Source organism: Stomoxys calcitrans, chromosome 3 (genome assembly GCF_963082655.1).
Source record: "Stomoxys calcitrans chromosome 3, idStoCalc2.1, whole genome shotgun sequence".
In the NCBI taxonomy this organism is placed as follows: domain Eukaryota; kingdom Metazoa; phylum Arthropoda; class Insecta; order Diptera; family Muscidae; genus Stomoxys; species Stomoxys calcitrans.
In genome coordinates, this window is record NC_081554.1 from 196,107,914 (window position 1) to 196,121,733 (window position 13,820).

General features: G+C 40.5%; 1 protein-coding gene across 1 annotated transcript; it reads left to right on the forward strand.

The window, feature by feature from the left end:
* The first annotated feature begins 381 nt into the window (after positions 1-381).
* LOC106091506 (ATP synthase mitochondrial F1 complex assembly factor 2) lies at positions 382-1,589 on the forward strand. The gene is made up of 3 exons (XM_013258042.2): positions 382-571; positions 676-1,164; positions 1,222-1,589. Exons 1-3 carry the CDS (start codon positions 490-492, stop codon positions 1,470-1,472), a joined length of 822 nt encoding a protein of 273 aa, XP_013113496.2. The 5' UTR covers positions 382-489; the 3' UTR covers positions 1,473-1,589.
* The last annotated feature ends 12,231 nt before the right edge of the window (positions 1,590-13,820 follow it).

Genomic DNA, 13,820 nt, shown 5'->3' on the forward strand with positions numbered 1-13,820 from the left:
CTCTTGGAATGCATAATTAATTGACAGTTGCATAACCAGGCGTATCAATAATGTCTTGTCATACCTTCTATCAGGTGTCAGGGGAAACTTAACAATATATCACAGCTTGCCAATACCGCACTTAGCTTATAATGATTCAAATTTTCTACCCACAAACTTTGCCCGTTGTTGTTGTAGCAGTTTATTGTCTTCTATACTGGGATGACTGAGGTCCTGTCATCCCGTCTACCGGGGTTAGAGAGTGACTTAACAGTAGACCACAGTTTGCCTACACCGGTGCCTAAGTTACATTGCTCCAAGTGTTCCAGCCACAAATTCCGCCTCTCAATTGTTAGCCGACTACTCAATTTGTTAGCCACTAGAAGTCGACTTCGGCTTTTCGATTTTGGAAGACAAAAAGTCGATTTGATTTTATCCGTCTTTTGGATTCCTATAATATTTCTGTTTTAACAAATTTCTAAATTTTTAACAGAAAAACATCAAATAGTCATGAATAGTTTATACAGATTAGTACCCAGAGTGTGGCTCAGTGCGGGGAAATTCAATCAATGGCAAATAAAACGCTGTTATGGTAAGTTTAGTTTTGTGGCACTGCAATTGCCGGCTCGTTACAATGTTGGTGTTATTCAATTCCTTAACGCAATACCTCTACCCCTCTTCAATGGCCACATAAAGCCCAACCAGTCAAGCGTTTCTATAAACAAACCTCAGTATTGTACAATGATGGCAAATACGAGGTAACGCTGGACCAGCGCAAACTAAAAACTCCTAAGGGTGCCCCATTCACCGTGAAGAGCGAGCCCTTGGCCATAGCGGTGGCTACTGAATTCGATTGCCAAAAGGAACATATAGAACGCTCCAAAATGCATTTGTCTGCCCTATGCTTTACGGCCATCGATAATCCCAATAATCATACAAAAATCGATATGGTTAACTATTTGCTGAATTACATACCCACGGACACGGTGCTCTTCCAATACGATGATGAAAAGGATTTGCATGAATTGCAGCGTAACGAGTGGGATCCGATTATAGAGTGGTTCAACGAGCGTTATGACACAAAACTTAAAAAAACCATGGACATAACACCGCCCAATGTTTCGGGTGAGGATAAAATGAAAATCTCCAAATATTTGCTATCGCATGGCGAAGAGGTTTTACATGGTATGTAGCGAGGGGGGCTGTAAATAGAATTGTGATATTATTTTTATAAAATTGTAGGTTTTGTTTTTGCCGTTGACACCTTGAAGTCGGTCATCTTGGCCTTTGCCGCCATAGATCAACGCATTAGTGTTGACAAGGCGGTGACATTAGCCCGCCTCGAAGAAGAATATCAATTGAAATTCTGGGGTCGTGTCGAATGGGCCCATGATCTGAGTCAACAGGAACTACAGGCCCGCTTGGCGGCCTCAGTTCTATTTGTACATCTGAATCGTTCAGAGTATTTTAAAAAGGAAAAAATTATAATTTAATTTAGATTAGTTTAATGTTGTTATGTTTAACTTAAAAAAATTCAAAGATATTTGAATATTTGTTGCAATGTTAATGAAAAACAAAAAACAATTATAATAAAATAGTTTAAGAACTAATTTTGACCATATTACTATTGATATCTCGCCGAGCATCAACATGGATTTCGAAGACTGCAGGCCTGTAACGCTGGGCCGCAAATTATCCGTGAGGTCGCCAGTCATTTGTCGAATTTAGGGATAAGAAGTCGAAGCACCGTAGAGTGAAATAGGGAGTTCCCCAAGCCGGAGTGATATCTCCGGAACTGTTAAACCTTTACCTATCTTGCTTTCACCCCCATCCAGACGACATAAAGATCGTATCATATACGGACGATTATACGATCATGGTATCAGTTTCCCGACCCATTGATAACATCTGCGATAGGTTCAACGTCTACCTCAACAAACTTGCCTCATATTTCGATGCAAAAAATCTGAAGATATCTTCCACCAATTCTTCAGCCATATTGTTCACCTGAGGTGAATGATGAGCTGAGGTGAATACTGAGCTGAAAGTGATGGTCGATGGAGAGTTGATTTCGACCATCAAGTGTCCCAAAGTACTTGTCGTCGCATTTGACAGCTCTTACATATTCTCCCCACATGCCATCTCAATTTGTGATAAAGTCAAAAGCAGAAACAAGGCCCTTAAGTTACTTGACGGCAGCACTTGGGGTGCTGACAAAGGAACCTTGTTGACCACGTACAAAGCAATTGGCCGGTTTGTTGTAAGTAATGCAGCGCCAGTATGTCCGCCTATGACGCTGAACGCCTGGGTTCGAATCCTGGCGTAACCATTGGAAAAAATTTTCAGCGGTGGTTTTCCCCTCCTAATGCTGGCAACATTTGTGAGGTACTATGCCATGTAAAACTTCTCTCCAAAGAGGTGTCGCACTGCGGCACGCCGTTCGGACTCGGCTATAAGAAGGAGGCCCCTTATCATTGAGTTTAAAACTTGAATCGGACTGCACTCATTGATATGTGAGAAGTTTGCCCTGTTCCTTAGTAGAATGTTCATGGGCAAAATTTGCAATTGCAATTTGGAATAATATCCAGATCAGGACTTTCTCCTCAATTCTCAGATGGGCCATCTCCATCAGGAGACAAATATCCTACCAGTGCGAAGACATAACTACATGCTGTCTAAGCATCAGACAGAAGCCTTGTTGTTGTAGTTGTTGTAGCAGTGTGTTGTACACTGAGGCGGCAGCCCTTGCCGATGAAGGACTTCATCGGGTCAATCCGGTACGTACAACCGGCTGCCATGGGATTAACACAGAAGCCTTACGGTAGATATACGTGATCTAGAGTGTGAGGTTCAGTGCTACAAGAGAGAACCTCTAGATCAAGGGACATATCAAGCGGGTCTAGACAACATTCAATCAGACATGGTAGCAGATGTAGCTACCAGGTGAATGTAGTCCTTGGAGAACAACAGCCTTCCCCTGCACCTCAAGAAATTGATCTCCCCCGGCAAACCAGAGTAGTTCTGGCAGATGGAGCCGTCTTAACTCCTACAGAGTAAGAATTGATTTCGAAGTGCAAGATGTATGTCCCGATTGTGACCAGGGACCACACGTCACCTGTTTAACTGCCCAGCCAGACCAATTCGATTCAGGCCCAGATCTCTATGTACGCACCCCATCTTAGTCGCAGACTTCCTGCATCTGGACACTCAACAGAATCAAGCAGACGAAAGATAGAACACAACAAACTACTACAACAACAACAAGTTCCTTAATACTCTCTCTCTCTCTCTCTCTCTCTCTCTCTCTCTCTCTCTCTGGGATAAAGTGGTTCCAACAAATTCAAGCATCTCAACCTCTTACCTGGCCTCGATCGCATTTCTTTATTTATCGATCGAATTTCTAACAAATAGGCTGAATTTTTATAGACAATTCGAAATAGTATCCCTGCAAAACTGGCTCTTGGCCTCATCTCTGATTATTTCCTACCTTGTTTATACCCCACATCACCACTGTGGTACAGGGTATTTTAAGTTTATGCATTTGTTTGCAACTCTAAGAAGGAAAAGAGCAAGACCTATTGATAATTATACCGATCGACTCAGAATCACTTTCTGATTCGATTTAGCTATGTCCGTTTGTGAGTCCATGTATTCTTGTAATCAAAGTGCAGGTCGTATTTGTTGTCCAATCATCACGAAATTTTGCACACATCACTGTTTTGGCCCAAGGACGAATGCTATCGATTTTGGTAAAAATCGGTTCAGATTAAGATATAGCTCCCATATATATGTATCGTCCGATTTGCACTTAAATGGCCGTAGTAACAACAATTTTCAACCGACTTGCACAAAATTTGGCACGGATTGTTTTCTTGCTGATCTAAAAATATCTACAATATTTCATCAAAATCGGTTTAGTTTTAGATATAGCTCCCATATATATGTATCGTCCGATTTGCATTTAAATGGCCGTAGCAGCTACAATTTTCGACCGATCTGCACAAAATTTGGCACGGATTGTTTTGCTACTGATCCTTACATATCTGAAAAATTTCACCAAAATCGGTTCAGATTTAGATATAGCTCCCACATATATGTATCACCCGATTTGCACTTAAATGGCCGTAGCAGCTACAATTTTCAACCGATCTGGACAAAATTTAGCACGGATTGTTATGCTGCTGATCCTAACACATCTGTGAGATATCACCAAAATCGGTTCAGATTTGGATATAGCTCCCATATATATTTATTGCCAGATTTGCACTTAAATGGCCGTAGCAGCTACAATTTTCGACCGATCTGCACAAAATTTGGCACGGATTGTTTTGCTAGTGATCCTTACATATCTGAGAAATTTTACCAAAATCGGTTCAGATTTAGATATAGCTCCCACATATATGTATCGCCCGATTTGCACTTAAATGGCCGTAGCAGCTACAATTTCAAGCGATCTGCACAAAATTTAGCACGGATTGTTATGCTGCTGATCCTTACACATCTGTGAGATATCACCAAAATCGGTTCAGATTTGGATATAGCTCCCATATATATTTATTGCCAGATTTGCACTTATATGGCGTTGTAACAACAATTTTCAATCGATCTATTTGAAAGTCGGTTCAGACTTAGATATAGTTCTTATATACATTGGTATTATGCGAATTTATAATTGTAGGGTAGGTATGGGATACTGTAAAGTCGGCTCCGCCCTACTTTTGCCCTTCCTTACTGGTTTATTTGGTAACTCATTAAAACTTCCAGGTTTGTTTTGCATTTAAATTTGTTAAAAATTTTAATTTTCTTTATTGCATTCTCAATATTTTTTTTGTTTTGGTTTTTTGTTATATCAACGTTGTTTTTTCGTTTTTATTTTGCTTGAATTTGGTAATCAGCATTTCATACATATATATATTTGCATGTATATATTATTTAGTATTTGTTGTTCTTCTTGTTCTTATTAAGGTTAGAAATTAAAAATCGAATCCAATATACGAGTAGTATGTAGTTTGTTTGATTCTTTTTTGGTTCATTTCGCTAAAAAAAAAACGTATTTGAAATTGAAATGGAAATTGGTTCTTCAAAATGATTTGTAATAAATAAACAATGCGACTGTCTGTCTGTCTGTATGTGTTTTTCGTTATAGTTGCTATTTTAGTTGGTCATCATCCTCTTCACCAATGACATCTCTGGCAGAGATGCTTTTTTTTGTTAGCCTAAAGACTTTGTCTTAAATAATTCTCTAAAAAAAATAATTAATTTAAATAATTTTCTTACGTAAAATAAATAATCATAAGAGAGAGCTTTGAATATTTTTGATGTACATATAACAACATCATTGTATTTAAGAAAAAAAAAATCAAGAGGCGAGGTTGTTTTTGTATATAAATATTAAAAGATAGGTCTGTATGTTAAGGAAAAATAATAGATTTTTTTTTTCATTAAACGACTTTTTTGGTTTTCTGTTTCCTGTAAAAAGCGTTTTTTTTTGTGGGAGATATTTTGGTTTGGCCGAAAGTACAGAGTTAAGCTTTTTTATCTGCGAGTAAAGGGTGTTGGTTATAAAAGGATATACGGATTAAAAATTCAAAATTCGTATAGTTGAAGCCTTTGGTTTATAAGATTTACAGCTTTTTATTATTTCTTAAGGAGGTGGATGTGAAGTTCGGAAAAGTTGGTTGTGATGGTGGTAATGGCAAATGTGAGATTGTGATTTTAATCATTGAAAAGGTTTTGGAACTTGAAATAAAATATGCTAAATAAAGCCCAGAAATTAGAAAAGTACTTTTTCCCCTGTTTATACTCATTATTAAATTATAAATCCTTAATTTTTCGCCCTATGTACCGGAAAGCTATTTATTGGTTCAAACCGCATGCCATATATTTTAGATGCACAATGCTACATGGTTTTATGATCTGGTGGTCAGTTACTAAAAAATCCACCAACTGTTCAATACTCGGTCCATTTCTTAGTGTATATAGGCTGTCCATAACTGCCCTACTAAGACAAGGGATGACTATAAGCGCCGAACGGATTGTAAATCTAAACTTCGATGTGTGTGCTTCGACGGACGCCTCCACAGGTTGCGGACAGAGAAATGCTTCGTATACGGTGTAGCCATAATTTGCCGGGCGGCACCAGCTCTTGCTGAAATACTGAGTTCCTTTGATGTTCGATATTACAAGGAGAGTTATTGGCGTCTTTAAATAGCGAAAGGTCATCACGTTGCCGCAGCGATCAGTCCTGTGCACCGGAACAAGCTATCTTTTTTTCTGATTTCTTCGCTAAAATTTGGAACTTTGCGCGTTGTTAGACCCCTACATCTACTTCCCTAATCTGATGCAGATAGGAGCATATTTGGATATAGCTGCCATAAAGACCGATCTACGGATTTGAAGTTTTGACGCATAAAAGAAGATCAATTAAATTTGGAAATAATTTCCAAATATTTTGTAGATTGAACCATACTTGGATTTAGCTCCGTATAGACTGCCCTCTCGATTTAAGATCTTGAGCGCCCAATTTATTACCGAATTTCAATTAAATTTGGAACACTTATAGTCTGGACCATAAAAGAGTAATTTATTAATACTAAAATACTAATTTTCCCATGAACATTCCATATCAATGAATGCAGTCCGATTAAAGTTTAAGCTCAATAATAAGGGATCTCTGAGTTCGAACGGTGTGCCGCATAGCGACACCACTTGGTAGAGAAGTTTTAACATGGCGGGATGTCTTAAAAATGTAGCCAGCATTAATGAGAGGATGGCCACCACTGAAAATTTTGTTGATGTTCACGCCGGGTTTGAAGCCTGGTGTTCGACGTCATGCGCCACGGTGACCTCCGATTTATTACCTTCTAATTAATACCAATTTCGTTGAAATTTAGAACAATGAGATGCCCCAGAGAAACTTACTTATTTGAAAGAAGAGTTGTTGTTGTAGTAGTGTTGTGTTGTTGTATTCTACCTATCGTATGCTTGATTCTCTTGAGTGTCCAGATCCAGGAACTCTGCGACTAAAATGGTGTGCGTCCAGAAGGACTGGGTCTGGCTGGGCAGAGCAATCCTTGCTCTCTAGGAGTTGAGTTGGCTTCATCTACCGGATCGTAATTGAGCCAGAACTTGCCGGGAGAGGTCAACGGGAAGGGGTCGTTCTCCAAGGACCACCAGTTTTGACGCATAAAAGAAGATCAATTAAATTTGGAAATATTTTCCAAATATTTTGTTGATTGAACCATACCTGGATTGCTCTGCGCAATCCTTGCTCTGTAGGAGTTGAGGCCGCTCCATCTGACGGATCGTAATTGAGCCAGAACTACTCTGGGGAAGCCTAAACTTGCCGGGGGAGGTCAACGGGAGGGGGTCGTTCTTCAAGGACCACATTCACCCGGTAGCTATTTACTGCTCTGCTACCGTATCTGCATGATATGCCGCTTAATCTAGAGGTTCCCTCTTGTAGCGCTGAACCTCACGCCCTAGATCATGTAGCTCTACCTTAAGGCTTCTGGGCGGTGGATATCTATCCACAATATGATGATTTGAATGGTCTCTGTGATAACAGCCCAAAAGGTATTGCTTAGATAGCATGTAGTTATTTCGTCGCACTGGTAGGATCTTTGTCTCCTGATGGAGGTGGTCCACATGAGAACTGAGGAGACAGTCCATCGCAGTTCGGAGGGCGTCATTCTGACAGATCTGAATATTATTCTACTGCGTGTCACTAAGCTGACGAGACCACACTGGAGCTGCTTAAGTTACCACAGACCGGCCACTTTCTTTGTGCGTAGTCAACAAGGTTTCCGCACCCAAAGTGCTGCCGGCAAGTGACTTGAGGACCTTGTTTCTCATTTTGGCTTTATCGCAAATTGCTGTGGCATGTGGGGAAAATATGGAAAAGGTGTCAAATGTGGAAAAAGTGATCATTTGAGGTTAAACAGTGCCGGAGATATCACCCCGCCTATGGCAATTCCTGTTTCACTCTACGGGGTTTCGACTTCTTATCCCTTGATTCCACAAATGACTGCCAGCCGGTTGTACGTATCGGATTGACGCGATGGTGTTCTTCATCCGCAAAGGGTTGCTGCCTCAGTGTATAACACACTGTTACAATAACAACCACACAAATAAATCACGTCCCAGCGTTTCAGGCTTGGCTGGAGGGACGTGTTGGCGATGTGCACGAATAGTTTGGCATGACACCGTGTCGAATGCCTTCGATAGGTCCAGTGCCACGAGCACCGTCCTATCACATGGCCTGGGCTGATTAAAGCCACGGCAAAAGTGTGCGGTGATGGCATGCAAAGCAGTGGTAACACACAAGTGTCGATGGGACAGAATAACTGTGGGCGTCTGTCTCTTTAAATGAATGTTTGTATGAATGTTCTTTGATAGACAACTATGATGGCACAACTTCACCAGCCTCTAACGACAAATAAAACACTTTGGTTTTGGAGGCAATATTCATATATAAACTTCAGGGGTTTATTTAAATCAAACGAAACTCAATAACACTTGTCTCACAGTATATGTATGCACTTATGTTAAACTATTGTAGCTCTGTCTCTTGGGTATTCAATGATCTATCGTTTTTTTCATGTTACTGGTTTGTCTGCTGCTGCTTTTTGCTAAAATTTGACTGCCGAAAAAACATTTGATGCTGCTAATTGAAGGGCCACTCAAAACAACGAGTTAGGAATCAATACAAAAGGGAATGCAGAATTGCAGCAGCAGTAGCATAGCATAAACCAATGACGGCTGATATGCTCGCAGTTGTCAGTGGGCTAGTGTTGGACAGTGCCACTATTACACGCTGGAGTGGGCCGTTTTAGGCTCCCGAACACAGTCTTTGAAATCCATGGTGATGCCCGGCGAGGCAGGGAGTAGTCGGCGTCTTGGCTACTGGTGAGAGTAGGGAGATCGGGCTGTACGACTCCCCTAAACTGGGGTCCTATCTAGTCTTCAGTAGCGGGTTCCCAATGTCTGGAAATCGTCAGTCATCTTCTAGATATCGGGAACTATAAGAGTATTCAAAGAATTGTTAAGGACAGTAGAAGGTACTCAACTCCAGGTAGATCCGGATTCTTCAGCATCAGTATAGATTTTGTCGGGGCCCAACGCCACGGATGACATTCATAACTTCGCCCATGGTAAATTGTGATAGCTGTCCATCGGCTCCGAGAGCACGGATACGACGAATGGCTCTCCTTCTAGAACTTTCATTTTCGGTAAGCACAACAGATTGATGGTTGAACAACCTGGCACATCTCTTCGGATCAGTCTCAGTTACGTTGCCAAAAGTGACAGGTCCTGTCATCCCGTCTACCGGAGTTCGAGAGTGACTTAACAGTAGACCACAGCCTGTCTAAACCAGTACCTAAGGTACATTACTCCAAGTGTTCCTGCCACAAATTCCGCTTATGTTCGTTGACTACACTGTTTATTTCCAGATTCAGCTTGCTGATTTTGGGGCTGGTGGGATCCGTATAACGGCCGCACTTGAGGTATTCGACCGGCTTGTATAAAGCGAGCGGTTGCTGCGTTAATGATGCCTTGGAATTTCCTCTTGGCAACTAGCATACTCTCTAATGCCGGCCCAATCGGCCTTCTTTTGATTGATAAACATCCGGCGCTGATACGTTGTGAAGTCGTATGGTCGGTCGATGGTGAGAATAATGGGAAGGTGGTCTGATCTCAAAGAAATGACGGCTTGCCAGGTTACGTCACTCAGAAGATCAGGAGATGCAATGGAAAAGCCTGGTGAGTTGCTACACCTCCTTGTAATCCTAGTTTGGGCATCCGTATTCACCGTGCAAAACGCCGAGCCTGCAATCTGCTCTGCCGATGCTTTCGTCGATATTGCCTCTCAAACCATTGCAATTCAATTGCAAGAAAGGTAAACATTGGATACCGCGGTTGTTGGAACTCATAACAGAACAATGCTCAGCTTGTTTATGTCATTATACCCTCCACCATAGGATGGGGGTATACTAATTTCGTCATTTTGTTTGTAACTACTCGAAATATTCGTCTGAGACCCCATAAAGTATATATATTCTTGATCGTCTCGACATTTTATGTCGATCTAGCCATGTCCGTCCGTCTGTCCGTCCGTCTGTCCGTCCGTCGGTCCGTCCGTCCGTCTGTCCGTCCGTCTGTCTGTCGAAAGCACGCTAACTTCAGAAGTTATTAGTGTAGGTCGGTTGGTATTGTAAATGGGCCATATCGGTCCATGTTTTGATATAGCTGTCATATAAACCGATCTTGGGTCTTGACTTCTTGAGCCTCTAGAGTCGAACGCGGGGGAGAACGTACAAATGACTGCCTCACACTTTGGATATTTTTCGGAGTTCTGACGGTCCGTTGAAGTCCATTTTTGGGTTTAGCAACACTACCACATTCCCGAAATGAGTTAACCCACCCCATAGAAAGAAGTCGCACGCGATCAAATCTGAAGAGCGTGCCGGCCATTGGGCATTTCCTCTGAGAGAGATGAGGCGGTCGGAAAAATGTTGTTGCAACAAATTCATTGAGTCTCGTGCTGTGGCTCCAACTTGCTGAAACCACACGTTTCTAACGTTAACGCCAGAATCGAATTACAAAAGGCATGTTGCGTAGCGACCGTTAGAAAAGGAGCTCTCGACGGCGAAAGCCCGCTGCTCCCCAGACCAGAGCTAGATTTTAACTGACTGGAGAGAGAAACAAACTTGGGGACTTCCCCCTTCAGACGTGCTCCATCTCAAAACTCTCCTCAAACTCATCGTTCAGGAGTTTGTTCAAATAAGTGAGTTTCTCTGGGACCCTACTCCAGTACTTTAGAGTAGAGTACGAATCTGACTTCGAATTTTAAAACAAGTGTTCAGAGGTTAGTTCCATCCTATGTTTCCCCTATCGTTAGAGAAGGTGCAGCAAAGCCGTATGGTTTCAGTCAGTCTAAATTGAGATAATTTGTGTAAACTTTTAACAATACCCGTGGGTCTTGCGTACCCAAGTTTTGACTCGGTGAAACCCGTGCGTCCATCTGTCTGTAGAAAGCATGCTAACTTTTGAAGGAATAATGCTAGCCGCTTGAAATTTTGCACAAATACTTCTTGTTAGTGTAGGTCGGTTGGGATTGCGAACGGGCTACCGATCTTGGATCTTGATGTCTTGAGCCACTAGAGGGCACAAGTCTCATCCGATTTCGCTGAAATTTTGCATGAAGTGTTATTATGACTTCCAAAAACTGTGTTGAGTATGGTTGAAATCGGCCCATAACCTGATACAGCTCCATATAAACCGATCTTGAATCTTGACTTATTGAGCCTACAGAGGGCGCAATTCTTATCCGATTTGGCTGAAATTTCGCATGAGGTGTTTTGTTATGACTTTTAATAACTATGCCAAATTTGGTTCAAATCGATACATAACCTGATATAGCTGCCATATAAATCAATCTGGGATCTTGACTTATTGAGCCTCCGTAGGGCGTAATTATTATTCGATTTGCCTGAAATTTTGTATAACGGCTTCTCTTATGACCTTAAATATACGTGTTAAATATTGTCCGAATCGGTTTATAACCCAATACAGCTCCCATGTAAACCGATCTCTCTATTTTACTTCTTGAGCCCCTTAAGGACGCAATTCTTACTCGAATTGGCTGAAAATTTCCACAATGACTTCTACTATGGTCTCTAACATTTAAATCAGTTATGGTCCGAATCGGACCATAACTTGATAAAGCTCCAATATTATAGCAATTCGTTTCTTTAATTCTTTAATTGTTTGCATAAAAAGAGATATCGGGAAAATAACTCGACAAATGCGATCTATGGTGGAGGGTATATAAGATTCGGCCCGGCCGAACTTAGCACGCTTTTACTTGTTTTAATGCATTTGTTTGCAACGCTAAGAAGGAGAATAGCTGGACCCATCGATAAGTATACGGTTCGGCTTAGAATCACTTCCTGATTAGTTTTAGCTATGCCCGTCTGTATGTCTGTCTATGTATTCTTGTATTCAAGGTACTGGTCGCATTTGTTGTCCGATTGTCATGAAAGTCTCTTTTTTGGTCCAAGGACCATTGATTTTGAAAACAATCGGTCCAGATTTAGATATAGCTCATATATATATCTTTCATCCGATGTAAACTTTTAAAGCTGCAGAAGCCACAATTTTGGTCCAATCTTTACACAGAGTGTTTTTTATTAACGTCCCGATATGTGTGCAAAATTTTATTGAAATCGGTTCAGATTTAGATATAGCTCCCATATCTTTCATCCGATATGCCCTTTTAAAGCTATCGGAGCCACAATTTTGGTCCGATGTTTACCAAATTTAGCATGATATGTTTCGTGTGATGTCTTAATACGTGTTCAAAATTTCATCTAAGTCGGTTCAGATTTAGATATAGCTCCCATATATAACTTTCATCCGATTTGACCTATTAAGGCTGTAGAAGGCACAATTTTGGTTCGATCTTTACCAAATTCGGCGCGAAGTGCTTTTTTGACGTCCTAGTCTGTGTGCAAAATTTCATCCGAATCGGATATAGCTCCCATATATTTCGGTCTTAAAAACTTATTGAGATTACATGTAAAGCACCATGATCCATTTGAAATCGCCTGCTGATGATATTTCTTCTAGAAACAACACACTTTTGCTGACTTTTAAATGTTTTTTATACCCTACACCACTGCTGTGTTACAGGGTATTATAAATTTGTGCATTTGTTTGCAACGCTAAGAAGGAGAAGAGCTAGACCCATTGATAAGTATACCGATCGACTCAGAATCACTTTAGAATCGATTTAGCCATGTCCGTCTGTGAGCCCATGTATTCTTGTAATCAAAGTGCAGGTCGTATTTGTTGGCCAATCATCACAAAATTTTGCACATATCACTTCTTTGGCTCAGGGACGAACGCTATTGATTTTGGTAAAAATCGGTTAAGATTTAGATATAGCTCCCATATATATGTATCGCCCGATTTGCACTTAAATGACCGTAGTAGCTATAATTTTCCACCGATCTGCACAAAATTCGGCATGGATTGTTTTGTTACTGATCTTAACATATTTGCAAAATGTCATCAAAATCGGTTCAGATTTAGATATAGCTCCCATATATATGTATCGTCCGATTTGCACTTAAATGGCCGTAGTAGCTACAATTTTCAATCGATCTGCACAAAATTTGGCGCAGGCAGTTTTGTTACTAATCTTAATATATCTACAAGATTTCATCAAAATTGGTTCAGGTTTAGATATAGCTTCCATATATATGTATCGCCCGATTCGCACTTAAATGACCATAGTAGCTACAATTTTCAACCAATCTGCACAAAATTTGGCACGGACTGTTTTGTTACCGATTTTAACATATCTGAATAATTTCATCAAAATCGGTTCAGATTTAGATATAGCTCCCATATATATGTATCGTGAACTTAAATGTGAACTTAAATGGCCTTAGTAACAACAATTTTCAAACGATATGTTTGAAAGTCCGTTCAGATTTAGATATAGCTTTCATATACATTTATATTTATATATTGCCCGATTTTATAATTGTAGGGTAGGTGTAGGGCATTATATAGTCGGCTCCGCCCGACTTTTGCCTTTCTTTACTGTTTTTTTTCAGTTTCTTGTCCAATGCAAAAATTCGACCCTTTGAAACTCCCATGAAATTCAATGGACCAGATTTCTTTTATGAACATTTGCCTACATGCGAGAGTAGTGACGGTGCCTGCTAAATAATGAACGATTTGGAAAATAAAAATAGGCATAAATGAATTTTTGATTTATTTCAAAATGAGTATTTCTTGATTAAATTTAGTTTGTTTGTTTGTTTGTTGGT

What these genes read in the sequence shown, in the direction of transcription:
- LOC106091506 (XM_013258042.2), top strand. Translation starts at nt 490, where the DNA reads ATGAATAGTTTATACAGATTAGTACCCAGAGTGTGGCTCAGTGCGGGG. An exon ending in GCAAATAAAACGCTGTTATG is followed by an intron (nt 572 to 675) that starts GTAAGTTTAGTT and finishes GGCCACATAAAG; the next exon opens with CCCAACCAGTCAAGCGTTTC. An exon ending in TGGCGAAGAGGTTTTACATG is followed by an intron (nt 1,165 to 1,221) that starts GTATGTAGCGAG and finishes ATAAAATTGTAG; the next exon opens with GTTTTGTTTTTGCCGTTGAC.